Source organism: Centropristis striata, chromosome 6 (genome assembly GCF_030273125.1).
Source record: "Centropristis striata isolate RG_2023a ecotype Rhode Island chromosome 6, C.striata_1.0, whole genome shotgun sequence".
NCBI classification, from domain to species: Eukaryota; Metazoa; Chordata; class Actinopteri; order Perciformes; family Serranidae; genus Centropristis; species Centropristis striata.
Genome location: NC_081522.1, coordinates 33,451,960 through 33,469,464, shown reverse-complemented (window position 1 = coordinate 33,469,464; position 17,505 = coordinate 33,451,960). Strand labels below are relative to the sequence as shown.

General features: G+C 38.5%; 2 protein-coding genes across 3 annotated transcripts; both read right to left on the bottom strand.

The window, feature by feature from the left end:
- Window positions 1-1,040: 1,040 nt before the first annotated feature.
- Window positions 1,041-5,734, bottom strand: LOC131973945 (nuclear factor 7, ovary-like). Its single transcript, XM_059336083.1, has 3 exons — window positions 5,654-5,734; window positions 2,691-2,929; window positions 1,041-2,654 (listed from the first exon to the last, which is right to left on the bottom strand). The coding sequence occupies exons 2-3, from the start codon at window positions 2,918-2,920 to the stop codon at window positions 1,307-1,309; spliced, it is 1,578 nt and encodes a 525-aa protein (XP_059192066.1). The 5' UTR covers window positions 2,921-2,929; window positions 5,654-5,734; the 3' UTR covers window positions 1,041-1,306.
- A 4,969-nt stretch (window positions 5,735-10,703) lies between these two features.
- LOC131973681 (nuclear factor 7, ovary-like) lies at window positions 10,704-13,187 on the bottom strand. 2 transcript variants are annotated; one of them, XM_059335736.1, is made up of 2 exons: window positions 12,431-13,187; window positions 10,704-11,983 (listed from the first exon to the last, which is right to left on the bottom strand). In XM_059335736.1, the coding sequence occupies exons 1-2, from the start codon at window positions 12,751-12,753 to the stop codon at window positions 11,020-11,022; spliced, it is 1,287 nt and encodes a 428-aa protein (XP_059191719.1). In that variant the 5' UTR covers window positions 12,754-13,187; the 3' UTR covers window positions 10,704-11,019. The 2 variants fall into 2 exon arrangements, with proteins under 2 accessions (XP_059191719.1, XP_059191718.1); XM_059335735.1 differs by having other exon boundaries at window positions 10,704-13,187.
- Between the last annotated feature and the right edge of the window lie 4,318 nt (window positions 13,188-17,505).

The following is a 17,505-nucleotide window of genomic DNA, read 5'->3' as shown; positions in this document are numbered from 1 at the left end:
TTGTTTTGCACCACTTTGTGGCGATTATGTTAGATTCCCTTTATTGGGAGCCTTTGGTGGGGCTGTAACAGGGAGGTTTATTGTCTTTTTAGGAAATACTTTCACAATGCGTGGGAACTTTTTTATTCCTATTTTGTATGTAACAGTAAAAAGAACACATTGTTACAAACTGACAACATGAGAAAAGAGGTTATTGTGAGCCTTATCTCTTAACATTACACTCAAGTCAAAAACTAAGTATCTGAATTTCCAAAAACTTAACATGTATTCTTTGAAAGTCATTTTACACTTACCACTGTACTGAATTTCCTAAATCCTCAAGGAAGAACAAAGCTTGTAATATTTACATTTAAAAAAAAATAATACTATTCATATTTTTAAAAAATCATTTTTTTATTGTCACAAAAAAAAAAGCAAGGACAAATGTCATTTCCGGTCACCTGAATAGAAACAGAGTCACATATATGGCAATGGTTTTAATAGATTAAAGAGTGTGCTTTCTGTCATTTACTGTCTAAAAGTGGTATTGTCCCAGAGATACTTCAGACAACAGCAGGAGGAGCCTGAAGTACACAGATACACAGTGCCAATCTATTAATCCACTTAATATCAGGTGGAATGGTGATGGTGGGATTACTGATGAAAACATGGAAGAGAAACTTGTCTTTACTTTATATTAGACCGTATGAGGTTAAAGTATATAAAGAGGGCGATAAATGGGAAGCAACACAATTAATCTTAAGAAAAACTAAACAATGAAAAAACCCAGACTACACGTAACACAGAATAAAGACTAACTGTATATGGAGTAATGTCAAAACACATTAAAATAAAAAATGAAAACAGCATGTTATTAATCAGCATCTGACGAAAACAAAAAATACACATAATACACTTAATATTTACATTTTCTTTGCATTAAATGAGAAATAGAAAATCAAATGGTTGTTCTGCTCAGTGTGGTTGACAGGAGTAGTGATGTATTGATATTTCAAATATAGTGGTATAAAGTGGTAAGAAAGCTCAGGTTGGATTGCCTGTAGGAGTGATATATATGAGCATGAATGGTTGTCTGTCTCTATGTGTCAGCACTGTGAAGGTCTGACCTGTACAGGTGTACCCCGCCTCTCGCCCAGTGTCAGCTGGGATCGGCTCCAACCCCTCACGACTCAAGTTTAGATAAGAGGTAAAGGATGATAAATTAATTAATTAATATCATTTTTTTCCCCCTGCTAAAACAAGAGAAAGACTGTAACGGTAAACCAAGGTACATACCAAACCATGATCTTTTTGTACCATTACACCCCTAGACAGGAGTGATATGCAGATAAGTAGATGTTTTATTGTCACTGGGACCGAAGAATGGGTAGAGTTCCTCAGTGAAGCTGCAACCAGTAAAGGAGTAGATGAGAGCTGCATTATAAACATCATAAAAGGAGACCAGACCCTCCTCATAATGCACAAACACCCCCACCTTCTCAGGATGAGACTTGAGAGAGAGATAGACTGGATACTCATTAAAAGCTTTGTACTCATCTCCATTCCTCAAACATATTGACCAGTACCCATTCGAAGGGCTCAAATAAATCTTTCCTTTTCTGTTGATCGACTCTCTGGCCACTCCTAACGTCCAGTCATTATACCGTCTAACACCAACCTCATAATAAAATCTCCCTGAAGAGAAACTCTGCCTTGCTAAGACATAAGCATCTCTATTAAATCTCTCTGGATTGTTTGGGACATCTTTCTTTTCATCACGATATTGGACTCGTTTTCCGTAATAAGACACAATGAGGTTGGGATGTGCTGTATCATAATCAAGTGTCACATCCACTGCAGACTGCCGAACCCTCTTCAGCTCAGTGTTTACCACTTCCTTCATCTTTTCATTGAGCGTCTCCTCCAACTGATACAGAGCTCTTCTTACAGTCCCCTCATGAAGCGGACGGACGTTGAGTTCTGTCCAGTTCTTTGTGGGTAGAGCAGCATTCAGAGACAGGAGGCTTTGGAGGAGGTGGAGATGGTCTTCAGACTGTGTGAGCTGCTCCACCTCAGTGCTTCTCTTCTTCAACTCAGAGATTTCCTGTTCCAGCTCTTTGATGAAGTCTTCAGCCTGTTTCTCTGTTTTTCTCTGCTTCTCTTTGATCCTGTCGATGAGCTCAGCCTGGCTTCTCTCAACAGACTCCTTCAGAGCGGTGAAGACCTGAACACCATCTGCTGTCTCTCTGTCTGCATCTTCCTTACTGAGCTCCACTGAGTGTTTGATCTCCTCAATCTTCAACTCTCTCTCCTGTATCATCTGATGAATTTCACCCTCAAGCTCGGCCTTCTTTCCTTCATATCCTTCTTTCAGAGGAACAACATCGTGTGTCATGTGGGCTGAAATGGTGCAGAGCATGCAGACACAAGTCTGGTCGGTCTTACAGAACAGCTCCAGCAGTTTATCGTGCTCTGTACACATCCTGCTTTCCAGGTTCTCCACAGGGTCGATCAGCTGATGTCTTTTCAGGCCTGATGTTGTCAGATGAGGCTCCATGTGAAACTCACAGTAGGAGACCAGACACACCAGGCAGGACTTCAGAGCCTTCAGTTTGGTTCCAGTGCAGATGTCACAGGGAACTTCTCCTGGTTTAGAAACTTGCTGCTCTGAGCTGCTGCTGCTGGCATTCTGTTGAGCTGACTGTCTGAACTGAGCAGCCATCTCAGAGATGACAGTATTCACCTGCAGCTCAGGTCTTGTGTTGAAAACATTTTTACAGTTGGGACACTGACACTGGATGTTTTTATCCCAGTGTTCAGTGATGCAGGTTTTGCAGAAGTTGTGTCCACATGGTATGGTGACTGGATCAGTGAACAAATCCAGACAGATGGAGCACAGAAACTGATCTTCAGTCGGCAGATAGCTGGCAGCAGCAGACATATCTACAGTCTGAGGACAAGAAGGGTGAAAAAACATAACTGTTATGACATATTGATGGAATATAGGGAATATCACCATGAATGTGTTTGTCATATTGCACCCGACTAATTGAACCAAATTAACTGAGAAAATGGTGCAAGGCAAATATTTGCAGTAGCTTTGTGGCCTCAGTCTGAATGTGTTCAGCAGCTGATTCACTAAGACAGCTCATCCTGCAGTCAAGTCCTGGACACCCAGGTAGAAAGTTCACCTAACCCTGAGCCTATCCCTGAACTCTGAGTTGATTTACCCTCAGATGGGAAACTCTGAGTTTCCGGTTCCAGAAAAACTGATTTGAAATAGTTCAATCAACTCAGAGTAGGTTCACTCTGAGTCACGCTTGTGCACCACTACTATAAAAAGGCATCATTAATGGAGCCGCGATATTACGACTCACCATAGCAACAGCTAAAACAAATCGTTGAATTGTAAATCCTCACGCGATCGTACAGTGAGTTAGAACACCCCTGAAAACCACATAGTATGCTGACTGGAAGTTGCAGTATTTCTAGTGACCACTGAATTTCCCCAAGCACCAATTTTGATTAAAGAAAAAAAGTTGCTCAGTGGTTATGGTTAAATAAATGTTAGGTCTGTAAAGTAGCTTAATTCAGGCTGACCAGATCCCAACAAACCAATGTGGGACAAAAAGTAGTTTGTGTTGAACCCCATCCCCAAGTAAAACTAAAAAATAACTATTAAAGTATTTTACTAGTTTATGTTGCTGCATTTTTTAACTTTAGGTTAGTTTCCATCATATTCTTTTCAGATCTGCAATAGCTTATGACTTTTGGTGACCTGTAAGTTTCCCTGTTGGGCTTAAAGTTGTAAAGACGGTGAGAGGTTAACCTGCACTTGACCAGTGGTGCAAAAAGGTATTCATACGGTGGCCCTGAAGTGCAAAACACGCCAGCAATTCACACAACACGCCAGCAATTCATCAAAATGGAAAGGGTAGGTACATATTGGACACTGATCCTCCTCCTGATTGGTTCCTGCCGTCATTCGTTTCTCCATAGTCAAACCAGTCGCCCCTATGTAGTGCGCCTGTATTGTGATATTTATGGTAAATTCATTGAGCTGACATGAAGGATAAACACTTTACTGTCATTCTTTCGCACTTTGCAGTATAAAACACTTACCTGCAGAGAGGAGATGAAGTGTTAACTTTACATGGACACTCCACGTGATATAATCAAATTGCGTTGCGCGGAAAATGTATTTGTTGTGTCGGTTCACTCTGCACTATGTGCCTTGACACTTACACATACTGCATGATTAAGCCAATATTATTACAATCATTATTATTCTGTGTTCTTTTTGCTGGCTTGTTTGTATTAACTTTATTTCTCTCTTTCTCATATGTATACACTTATCTTAAACATATGCACACAGACACACTGACAGAAGGGTTTTACAGTATCTCCTGAACAGCAGAGCCGACTTATGACTTGTATGTTTGAATCTCTGAAGTCTGCTGAGCTTCAGTACATGGAATCAATACTTCTACCATTGAGTATTTTCATTTCATGCTCAGAGAGAAATATTGTATTGTATATTTTCTTCCTGAATAGTTTTTCTTCACTATATTTTGTCTGAAAGCTTTAGTTTATTTTCAGAGTAGTATTTCATCCCCGTCTTGTCCAGTGAACATCATGTATCTGTTGTTTGTGATAAAGGATGAAGTGTTCCTTCATGTGTTGAGAGCTAAATAAACTCTTTAAAAACCCTTTTGGATCAGCTGGAAAATATATCGTTACAAAGCTAGAAACAGACGTTTTTTACAGGACAACAATGCCAAAATAATGTGGCGAATTGCTGGTGTGTTGTGTGAATTGCTGGTGTGGTTTGCACTTCAGGGCCACTGTATATTCAGCTCCCTTACTTAAGTAAAAGTACAAAAGTATCAGGATCAAAATGTACTTAATCAAAAGTCACACTCAGATTGTTATATACTGTATAAACACATATATTATTGGATTATTACTACTATTAATGCATTTGTTTAAGCAGCATTTTACTCTTGTCAAGGTATGACTCAATTTTATTACCATTATATTGTGTAATGTATTACAAAAAAAGCTTAATCCTTTTACATTCATTTTTTTCATGATAAATCTTGATATGAATAGTAACTAAAGCTGTCAGCTTAGTGTTGTGGAGTAGAAAGTACAATATTTGTCCAACATTTTCTAAAATGTTGTGAAGTAAAAGTATAAAGTTACATAAATGACGGTTTGTCGATTGAAATCAAACAGCCGCATGATGACAGTACTTCCTGTTTTTCCACACCCATTGGATATAAGCCAGACTTTAGAAATGTGGCTGCTCCTGCAGTGGTTTGACTTTTCAAACTAGAATTAATCAATATTTGGGACGAGGGATAAAAATGCAGTTCAGTCTCACATAAAGAGGGACACCTGGTCTCCATAGCTGAAGCTAATGCTAATGCTAGTTGTGAGTGTATTCTTTCTGAACTTAACTAGTCAGAGTTCACTCACTGGTTTGGTTTTTACCTCTGTTAGTTTTTTCTGACTAAATTTACACATTTAAAAAATCTAAATGGACACATATTTATGGTGTAATATTCATTTAATGGTTAATCAGATGTAAAACAGTCAGTTTCTGGTTTGAACTAAGCTTTGAGTAAATCTTCAGTGAGTGTATTTTGTCTCTGTAGGACAGTTTACTCACCAGTGTTTGACACAGATTCTGCTGCTGTTGTTGAGAAAAACCTGCTGGATTCAGTTGAAAGTTTCTTTAGAGAGAAACAGAGAAACTTGTCTTGACTGCAGCTCTGCTGTCTATAACAGGAAATGTGACGTGGTTGCAGCTCTCCCCTTTTAGTATGACCCAACCTGTCATTAAGAGTGAGAGGTGGAGGAAGTATTCAGATCCTTTTCTGTAGTAAAAGTACTAACTGCTCTGTGAAAATACTCCACTACAAGGAAAAGCAGGTGTTGTATCATTATATATGATGTTTTTGGATTAATATTACTGCTGCATTGTTCTGTATGTTGCATTTTACTGCTGTATATGTTTCAGATTGTGCAATGTGTTGATGCATTGTAGTTTAATCTACATTAATGCATCATATTTATTATTATTATTTTGGTGTGTTTTTAACAGCTGTTTTTAGGTTTGTTATGATGCATTTTCTAGCTGATCCAAAAGGGTTTTTAAAGACTTTGTTTATGTGGCGGGAGCGGGTGTGAGTGTGTCTGTGTATGCGTGTTTATGTGTAATGTGAGTTGCCAACAACGCCACCTGGGATTCTAACCCAGGAAATTGCCCTACAAAAGGTCAACACAGGTCCGGAATCACACACGCGGGCCAGAGGTCGTGGTTTCACAGTACATCAATTTTATTTAAAACAAATCAAACATTAAACCAAAGGATATAATTATCAACCTAATATAATAAGAAAAATAACCCCAAACTATTTTTAATCAAACCCTAAACAGAAACAAGCTTAATTAAACAACGAAATATTTACTCTTTAAAATTAATATTGGCTTATAAAAACTAATTAAAAAGACAGGTGACGGGCGAGCCAAACTTGGCTTTAATTTGTCTGAATCTCGTCCACAAAGGACCGAAACTGTGGGCACGTGGAGTGACCCGAGACAGTGGAGCTTCTCAGTCCACACTTAGCAGAGCCAGGACAGCAGCAGACCTCGTCATGGTGGCCGATGACCGGATACACACCAGGACGCCAAACGGATAAGTGCAGAACTAGGAGAGTGGGAGACGCTGGTTACAGCGCCCCGCTGTACAGCGACAAAGAGAGAGAGTGTCACAACTAGCGCACTGAGAGGCAAACTGCAACAGCAGACAGTTAAGAGCAGCCTACCTCTGAGCTCTACTGCACCCAAGCACGCGCTCCGACCGAACTGCTCGCCCCCTCCGGCTCACCGTCGCTCCATGCCACTGCAACGGAGCGGGAGGATGAAGCCCCAGGGCCAAATAAAAGTAACATAAGACGGCAGTTAGGACGGGATGCCTACCTTAATGTTGCGACGAGGAGACACGGACATGCACAGCGACCGACACACCAGACGCGCCGCAGTGTAAAATCAGAAAAGGGAGAGTGGTGACCAACACACCTGTTTTAATCACACACACACACCGCCACGCCCCAATTAACCTGCACACGGCTGGCACAACGCCATGCAGTGACCAGGAGGGAAATGGCTCACCCGGTCACATTTAGCTGAAAAAGTAGGAGAATTTTCTCAACACATAAAGGAACACTTCATCCTTCAGTTTATCACAAACATTCAAAATCAACACATCTGGACATTACATTACATTACATGTCATTTAGCAGACGCTTTTGTCCAAAGCGACTTACAATAAGTGCATTCAACCTGAAGGTACTAGACATAGACCACAGGAATCAAGTAAGTGCAGAACTTTAAGAGCCAACTGTCATCGCTAAAGGAGTGCTATATGTTAAAGAAGAAAAGAAGAAGAGCATTTTTTTTTTTTTTTTTTTTTTTTTAAATATATATGTTAGGTGACCATGACTTAACCGAGGTATTGTTGGAAGAGGTAGGTCTTCAGTCTGCAGCGGAAGATCACAGGCTGTCTGAGGTCCTGATGTCGGTAGGGAGCTCGTTCCACCATTTGTGAGCCAAGACAGAGAAAAGTCTGGAGGAGGTTTTGAGGCGAGTTGACCCACGCAAGGTGGGAGTCGCCAGCTGTTTGGCTGATGCAGAGCGGAGAGGACGGGCAGGGGTGTAGAGTTTGACAAGGTCCTGGATGTAAGTAGGACCTGAACCATTAGCAGCAGAGTACGCCAGAGCTAGAGTCTTGAAATGTATCCGCGCAGCCACCGGTAGCCAGTGGAGGGAGCGGAGGAGGGGTGTTGTGTGTGAAAATTTGGGAAGATTGAAGACCAATCGAGCAGCTGCATTCTGGATGAGTTGCAGAGGTCGGATGGCTTTGGCAGTCAGACCTGCCAAATCTGGAGACATATGTTGTTGTTTTTTATAGGAAGGGGATAAAAAACTGTAATCTGAAAAGTAACTGAAGCTGTCAGACAAATGTAGTGGAGTAAATAATACAGTATTTACCTCTGAACTGTGGCAGAAGTATGCTAACATAAAATGGAAATCGAAAGGAAAAATGTTTCAGTCAAGTACAGTACTTGAGTAAATGTAATGTTTCTTTTTTCCAGCATTGAGAAATACCTTCTTACACGTAAAGTTGTGCATTTGTCATTTTATTCAAAACTCTGAGGAGTTTTCTGGTGAAAAATACATCAAATATACACCACTCGCTGAACCACGGCATAAAGATCACAACATTTAGGTAAAGAGACAACATCGGAGCAATAAACAGACATTTCTAAGAGTAAATGGCAAGACAATAGACAACAGTAAACAGAGTTGATTTGTGAACACGAGTTATCTTCAGCGTTTCTCTGTGAAAGTGGTGGAAACGTGTTGAGTGTGTGAAGTTGATCTCAGGTGTTAAATGTTGATCTTGTGTCTGCATCAGGTGAGCGTCCGTGGATGGATTTGTGTCTGACGGCGTACGGAGCAGAGGACGACGGGGGACAGAACCAAACCTGCTATCAGATCTGCCACAGCACCATCACCAGACCCTCGTCCACACGGCCCAACGCCAACCCCGCCTGAACCGCCTGCAGGTCAAAGGTCACCGCTAAACCTGAGTCCTGCTGAAAGAAAAAGTTTCTATCTAAGTAAATTTTAGTGTTCAACAAAGTTGTTATTAGTATTTATTGTGTAGAATTAAATAAATGTACATAAAGTGTGTCTGTTAAAGTTTTTAAAACTTCTGACTGACATGTGAGTGTTTTCTGTTCAGCCTTTCAATAAAGTCATTTACTATAAACTCTTGTTCTGATCTGTGGTGTGACTCCGCCATCTGCTGGACAACTGACATTATGACACACTTTATAAAAGAATTGTTTTTATCCTCTAATAATATATAGATACAGCAGAAGGCAGAGACACATGGTGAGTACAAAAGAGAAAAGTATATGTTTCTGTTCTTTGTACACCTATTCTTATTTTCTTATTCATCTATTCTCATTTCTTTATACACTTCCTTAGGTGCATGGTTGGGATTCATTATTTATGGGACATTTTTTGCTCCTTTCTCCTGTTCCAATACCATTTTTTTTCATCCTAGAACCGATATCTGATCTTGTGTATCAGCGGACAACGAGGATCGATCTGATACCAGAGTGTTTATTTGTTGTATAAATGTTGTTATTATTGTGTGGTCTGGCTCAGGTTCAAATCCTTTATAAAACACAAACAAATCCATACAGAGAACGAATAGCAAATATTTATTTTATTATCTAGATTGACAGTTAGTCATAACTGAGAAGAAACTTAAATAAAGGAATAAATGACAATTCCTATATTAAATTGTTAAAGTGAAGCCACAATTTGGTAAAATAATATTATTGTAACAATGTAACGAATCACAAGCGTTACATGCTGACTTGAAGTGTTCAGATCCTAAAGTAAAGCACTAATGCCACACTGTGAAAAGACTCCACTACAAGTTAAAGTCCTGCATTCCAAGCCTTTAAAAGTATTTTAAATTGTGCAGTTAAATAATCCCTTTCAGTGTTTTATTATTATATAAGATGTATTTGTGTTAATATTACTGCTCCATTAATGTGTGTGTTGCATTTTATTGCTGTTGATGTTTAAGGTTGTGCTAATTTTAACTCCTTGATGCTTTTGGGTAGTTTAATCTACAGCAATGAATCATATTCTATTAAATTATTTTTAGCATTGCTGTCCTGTGAGCAACACATGTCTCTAAAAAGTCATAAAAAAAAGCTGTTTTCAGCTTTGTGACAATGCATTTTGCAGCTGATTAAAGAGGGTTTTTAAAGAGTAAAACTATGTGTCTGTTGCTAAAGTATAGTTAAAGTATGAAAACAAAGGGCATTTTTTACTGCTCAATATCATATAAGAAGTTTTTATATAATATTACTGCTGCATTAATGTGAACGTTGCATTTTACAGCTGTAGATGTTTGAGGTTGTGCTGCTTTTAACTCCTTTATATGCTGTTGGCTAGTTTAATCTACAGCAATGCATCATATTCTGTAAGATTTGTCAAATCTTTGTAACGTATCTCTAAAAAGTCAGAAAAACTGCATTTTCCCCCCAGCTTTGTGACGATGCATTTTCCAGCTGATCTGAGAGGGATTTTAAAGAGTTAATTTAGCTGTAGATGTTGGAGAATTTTCTAAACATAATAAAGGAACATTTCATCCTTAATTCTATTACAAACATTCATCATCACATCTGGAGATACGTGATATTAATGGGACAGGAAAGGGACAAAAAACTGAAAAGGAACTAAAGCTATCAGACAACTAGAAAAAAGAAAACACTCAAGTTAATACAAGTACATAAGTACAAGCAACAACCTGTACTCAAAGTGGTAAAAGTAGTCAGTCATACTATATAATTATTGGATTATTATTATTGATGTATTCATACGTAAGAAATACTTTGTTGTCTAATTAATTCTTACTCCTTGATATCATTTTGATAGTTTTTTTCTGTAGCAACTTATCATATTTTATAAACGGATCATGTTTTGTTATCTTAATTTGAAAAACGAACTATAGCTGTTAAATGTAGAGAAGTAAAAGTAGAATATTTCTCAGTAAATATGGTACAATTTTGAGGTGCTTTAAGAGAAATTAAGTGGAAAGTTTTTATTCATTTGGGAATTTATTCAATTTGTTCAAACTTTACAGTCTATAGAGAGATGAAAACAATTTGAAATAAAAACACAGCAGGCAGACAAATTTTCTCTGATGTGCAAAACTAATAATAATGTACTAATAAATATGTACAAAATTTACCCCAGAAAAGGTTCTAGAAAGAGATCTCTTAATTTGTTCTTTAATTTAAAATGGTAAAAGTCCATTGTTGCTGACGATTGAGCAGTCTTGAAGGCAGGTAATACATTCATTAAAGTACATTTCATATTTTCTAATTTAGTCTATCATTGTCTTAAAATCTGTTGTCTTCTGTAGAAAATCAAACGGTTGTTCTAATCAGTGCTATTGACAGGAGAGATGACCAGAGGGGCAGAGTTTTTACCAGCATTGTTATTACATGGACTGAAGTATGGGTAGAGTTTCTCAGTGAAGAAGCAGCCAGTAAAGGAGTAGATAAGAGCTGCAGCATCAACGTCATAAAAGGAGACCAGACCCTCCTCATAATCCACAAACACCCCCACCTTCTCAGGACGAGACTGCAGAGAGAGACGGACTGCAGGGCCAGCAAGAGCTTTGTATTCATTTTCATTCCTCAACAATATTGTCCAGTAACCATACTGAGGTGCCAGTGTGATGAGTCCCTTCCTGTTGATCGACTCTCTGGCCACTCCTAAACCCCACTCAGTCTTCCCTTTAACCTGAACCTCGTGGTAAAATCTTCCTGAAGAGAAACTCTGCTTTGAGAACACATTACCATAACAAGTAAATCTCTCTGGGTTGTCTGGGAGATTGTTCTTTACATTACCACAGCTAACTTGTTTTCCATCATCAGACAGGATGAGCCAGGGATTTGCTGTATCAGGATCGAGTGTCAGATCCACTGCAGACTGCTGGACCCTCTTCAGCTCAGCCTCAGCAAGCAGCTTCTTCATCTGTTTACGGAGCGTCTCCTCCAGCTGATTCACAGCTCTCACCACAGTCCCCTCATATGAAGATATATGGACGCTGACTTCTGTCCAGTCTTTGATGGGTGGAGCAGCGTTCACAGAGGTGAAGCTTTGGGGGAGGTGGAGGTGGTCTTCAGACTGTAGGAGCTGCTCCACCTCCGTGCTTCTCTTCTTCAGCTCAGAGATTTCCTGTTCCAGCTCTTTGATGAAGTCTTCAGCCTGTTTCTCTGTCTTTCTCTGCTTCTCTTTGATCGTGTCGATGAGCTCGGCCTGGCTTCTCTCAACAGACTCCTTCAGAGCGGTGAAGACCTGAACACCATCTGCTGTCTCTCTGTCTGCATCTTCCTTACTGAGCTCCACTGAGTGTTTGATCTCTTCAATCTTCAGTCGTCTCTTCTGAATCATCTGCTGAATTTCACCCTCAAGCTTAGCCTTCTTTCCTTCATATCCTTCTTTCAGAGGAACAACATCATGTGTCTTGTGGTCTGAAACAATGCAGAGGATGCAGACACACATCTGGTCGGTCTTACAGAACAGCTCCAGCAGTTTATCGTGCTTCGGACACATCCTGCCTTCCAGGTTCTCCACAGGGTCGATCAGCTGATGTCTTTTCAGGCCTGACGCTGTCAGATGGCGCTGTAGATGAGTCTCACAGTAGGACTCCAGACACACCAGGCAGGACTTCAGGGCCTTCAGTTTGGTTCCAGTGCAGACGTCACAGGGAACTTCTGGTTCAGAAACTTGCTGCTCTGAGCTGCTGCTGCTGCTGGCTTTCTGTTGAGCTGACTGTCTGAACTGAGCAGCCATCTCAGAGATGAAAGTATTGACCTGCAGCTCAGGTCTTGTGTAGAAAACCTTTTTACAGTTGGGACACTGATAGGGGACATTAATATCCCAGTGTTTAGTGATGCAGGTTTTGCAGAAGTTGTGTCCACATGGTATGGTGACTGGATCAGTGAACACATCCAGACAGATGGAGCACAGAAACTGATCTTCAGTCAGCAGACAGCTGGCAGCAGCAGACATATCTACACTCTGAGGACAAGAAGGGTGAAAAAACACAACTGTTATTACATATTGATGGAATGTAAGGAATATCACCATGAATGTGTTTGTCATATTGCACCCGACTAATTGAACTAAATTAACTGAGAAAATGGTGCAAGGCAAATATTTGCTGTAGCTTCATGGCCTCAGTCTGAATGTGTTCGGCACCTGATTCACTAAGACAGCTCATCCTGCAGTCAAGTCCTGGGCCCCGTTCCAGGTAGAAAGTTCACCTAACCCTGAGCCTATCCCTGAACTCTGAGTTGATTTACCCTCAGATGGGAAACTCTGGGTTTCTGGTTCCAGAAAAGCTGATTTGAAATAGTTCAAAAGGCATCATTAATGGAGCTGTGATATTACAATTCACCATGGCAACAGCTAAAACAAATCGTTGAATTGTAAATCCTCACGCGATCGTACAGTGAGTTAGAACACAATTTTAGATCTAAAAAAAAGTAGAAGCAAAAGCACTGTTTGCAGCTGCAAAGGAGAGAGGAGAATAAGATTTAATCACAAGTGTAATATTACAGGTGAAAATAATGGTTTTGAATTGAACCTAAAATGTATTCATTTAGTTGTAATCCTGCTGGCAAAAGACAGCTGAAAACAAAATATAAGAACATAGTTCAGGTAGAACTGAGGTGTAACTGGCTCATTGCTTCTTTCATTTTATTCATAATTGACTGATTTAAGCAAATATAACTCATAAAACAGTTTTTTTCAAAGTGTAGTAGATGTTTCAGTGCCAGGGTCACTTTCCTTTTCACTCTGCAAACTATAGCTTTTCTGATATGTTCTGCATCGCTGATATTATATAGAAGATTACATTGCACAGTCATTGAGTAACAAACTAAAATCCAAACAGGTTTCTGATTCTGACATACAGTAACCTGCTGATTGTTTGTGTACAGGTGCTGGCTTTGAATCAATGAGGAAATGAAACGGCGTGTCTGAAGTTGCCTTCCTTTCTGGAAGGGGAAACCCAAACTCCAAAAACACAATGTAATCCCTTTATTACTGCTAACCTGTTACATATAATGCCATTAGAGTGAATGCATTTTTAAAGTACAGTACATTATTTTAATTCCAATTTAATAATGAAACGGTAAACAACAGTAAGAAGCAGTGAAGTTCAGAGAAAAGGGGAAGTTTGCCTTGAGTTGAGATGAAGATTTGACTTACTGACTGTTGAAACACAGTGATTATTATCAGCTGTACTACCTTACAGAAGCAGACGACAGTAACTACAAAAACATTGAAAGACAAAAAGAGAGATAAAGGAGTGTTTAGGTGAATGTTTGAAAATCCAAAAGCTTTCTTAGCTAAGCTTGTTAGCATTTAGCAGGCCTCGTCTGTCTGCTGTTACTTTTTTCTTTGTTCTGGATTCTGGTTTGAACTAAACTTTGACTAAATCTTCAGTGAGTGTATTTTGTCTCTGTAGGACAGTTTACTCACCAGTGTTTGACACAGATTCTGCTGATGTTGTTGAGAAAAACCTGCTGGATTCAGTTGAAAGTTTCTTCAGAGAGAAACAGAGAGACTTGTCTCGACTGCAGCTCTGCTGTCACTGACAAAAACGTTCACTTACATTTCAGGAAAGGTGAGTTAAAGCTCACCTGGTTCACTGTGGCTCCACCTCCCAGTGGCCCGACACCAAGAAGGAGTGGTGGAGGAAGTATTCACATCCTTTAATGTAGCTAACTAATACTAGTACTGCACTAGAAATACTCCAATACAACTAAAAGTCCTGCTTCCAAAACCTTGCTGAGGTCAAAGTTAGTATTACTGACAAAATGTGTTTAAGGTTTGGATAGTATAAGTACTCACTGTGCAGTAAAACTTTTCAGTCAAAAACAAACCCTTTAAAAAAACTTTTTTCTAGATCACAGAAGTGGACTTTTCCTCAAACTGCAGAGGCATGCTGGGACATTTCTGCTGTTTGACTCCAACTTTTAGTTATAAATAATACACTGCAGGGAAATTATACAAATACCACAAGTTCATGATGAATTCCTGCAGGATTATTTAAAAAATGTGTGTGGATGTATGTTTTCTCTGTTAAACTACTACTACTACTGTGATATTAAGTTTGTCTTTATCATATTAAACAAGTCAAAGTCAAGTCAAGACATATTAAACAAAACAAATATTAATGCTAATAACAATAAAAGTTACAGTGCTTTAACTGAATTCCCTTGAATACTAAAATGTGAAAGTCTATTTGTACTAGTTGTTGTATAACATACTTCAATGTTTTTATTTATGCACAAAAAAAACTGCAATTATTAGAAAAATAAAAAAGAGTAAAGTTTTTCTTTGTATTTATGTATTTATTATTTACTACTGTATTTATTCATTCATTTATGTGCCAAGTAGAGAGAGAGTAGGAAAAAAATAATGTTCTTTTACATTTTAATAAATATACCACTTAATGATTAATAATTAATTAATGATTAATACTGTTTTTGAATCCTGTAATTCCTGATAATCCCACACAGATTATAGTTCAGTGTGCTACAGTATGTGAACAGTTTAATATCAGAACAGCTTCAACAGATGACTCTTCTCTCCTCCCTCTCTCCTTCTCCTCTTCTCCTCCTCCTTATCTGTTTCATTCTGAAGAATCATCTTTTTCAAAATTAATATGGCTCAGTTCAAAATTTTGTTTCAAAACAAAACTTCTTATCTCTTCTCTGTCTGACTAAATCTTCAGTGAGTGTGTTTTGTCTCTGTAGGACAGTTTACTCACCAGTGTTTGACACAGATTCTGCTGCTGTTGTTGAGAAAAACCTGCTGGATTCAGTTGAAAGTTTCTTTAGAGAGAAACAGAGAGACTTGTCTCGACTGCAGCTCTGCTGTCGCTCACACAAACATTCACTTTGATTTCAGGAAATGTGACGTGGTTTCAACTCTCCCCTTTCTCTGCAGCTCCACCTCTCAGTGCAGCTCGGTGAGGGAGGTTTTATTGTCTTTTTGGGAAATCCTTTCACATTGCCTAGGAACTTTTTATTCCTATTTTGTGTACAAGAGTTAAAAGAACACACAATTACAAACCGACAACATGAGAAAAGAGGTCAGTGCAAGATATTTAAGACCTGCTGTCTCTTCAATCGGCTACAGCGCTGCCTTTACAATCCCACAAACACTCCATGTTCAGCTTGCTGTTTAGCCTGTAATTTCACTCTTCTGCTGCTCTCCAAAGTGTTCATCGTCTCTTCTTTAAGCAAAATGAAATTGCATATTAAAAAAGAAGAAGATAAAGCTTCACAGTTGGAGAGTAATAGGCCTTACTACTCTCCACTACTAGAAAACTCGCACTTTCATAGAAAACTGCTGATTCATAATTTTACTTTTATTTTCATGCATAATGTTTGAAATCTTGGGCATTTGAAAGAGTTTGTTTAATCTTCTGCATTTATGATAGTTTTATTAGCAGACTGGTTAATGTCATTTATGAAGAGGCTACAGGTTTTTTAAAAGTATTTATTAGAGTGTGCTCATGGTGAATCTGTGTTGTGTCTTTCATTTGTTATTTCCACTCTGCATATTCCAGCTGAGAAATTGTCCATTCAATGCAAGGGCTGGAACAATTACATATTCAAGTCCTGTCAAGTCCCAAACCTGTTTCATTCATTTTTCATTGTCCTGGGATTTTACAATGTCAGAACATGAGACATTAATAGTTTTTCTGCCAAGTTTGGAATCCTCTTTTTCACCCTTCTTTACCTACTAAGACGTGTTAAAACATGAAACAGCTCCCAGACTGCAGAGAATCAGAGCTGGTTGGATATTAAAGAAAAGCTGTATGTGTTGGAAAGGCTGGCATGGACACCTAGTGGACTAGAGTGGTAGTGTCCGGTTTCTCAGTCAGTGGCTGCAGCAACAGGAGACGAGTGGATGGTTAATAATGGACAGTTGATTGCGGAGTGTTCAAGACAACAATGTTAATGCTTAAGTTTTATTTGTTGAGAACACACCCTGTTTGATGTGCAGTTTATTGTACCAATTCACTGTTCATTGTTTGTGGTTAATTCTCACGTCGCAGCAGGTAATTTCCAACCTGTTTCATCCAGTTTGTATCACTCTTTAGCTGCATAACTGGCATTTTTCTGACATTATTTAGTTCCATTGGGGCTCAAATTACATGTTTGTTTGTTTGTTTTTACTGTGTGAGCTATAGTCAGTGCTATGGTGTTTATTGTGTTTAATTGATGGTTATTGTGAGCCTTATCTCTGAACATTACATTCAAGTAATCAATTCAAAAATTAAGTATCCGAATTTCCAAAAAACTTAACATGTATTCTTTGAAAGTCATTTTACACTTACCACTGTACTGAATTTCCTAAATCCTCAAGGAAGAAAAAAGCTTGTAATATTTACATTTTTTATTTTTTATTAATACTATTCATATTTTTAAAAAATCAGTTTTTTATTTTTTATTTTTCACAAAAAAAAGCAAGGACAAATGTAATTTCCGGTCAACTGAATAGAAACAGAGTCACATTTATGGCAATGGTTTTAATAGATTAATAATGAGTTAATAACACAGTGTAGACATTATTTACAAGAAAAAAGACATTATCATAATCAGTGAGTGACAATTTCTTGTTTTTCTATAATGTTTACATTTATTTCATTACTTGCTGTAGAAATGACTGACTTGTTGATGGATCACCTCTCAATTAGTTTGTTTTTAAAGCTTCTTGTGTCAACATAATAGTTTTGACTTAAATAGGCTTTAAGTCAAATTAGAGTGTGCTTTCTGTCATTTACTGTCTAAAAGTGGTATTGTCCCAGAGATACTTCAGACAACAGAGGAACTT

Coding starts and splice junctions, on each gene's coding strand:
- LOC131973945 (XM_059336083.1), bottom strand. CDS start 2,920: ATGTCTGCTGCTGCCAGCTATCTGCCGACTGAAGATCAGTTTCTGTGC. Junction 2,655..2,690: donor ATCTCTGAGATGGCTGCTCA/GTTCAGACAGTC, acceptor TGCCAGCAGCAG/CAGCTCAGAGCAGCAAGTTT.
- LOC131973681 (XM_059335735.1), bottom strand. CDS start 12,753: ATGACAAACACATTCATGGTGATATTCCTTACATTCCATCAATATGTA.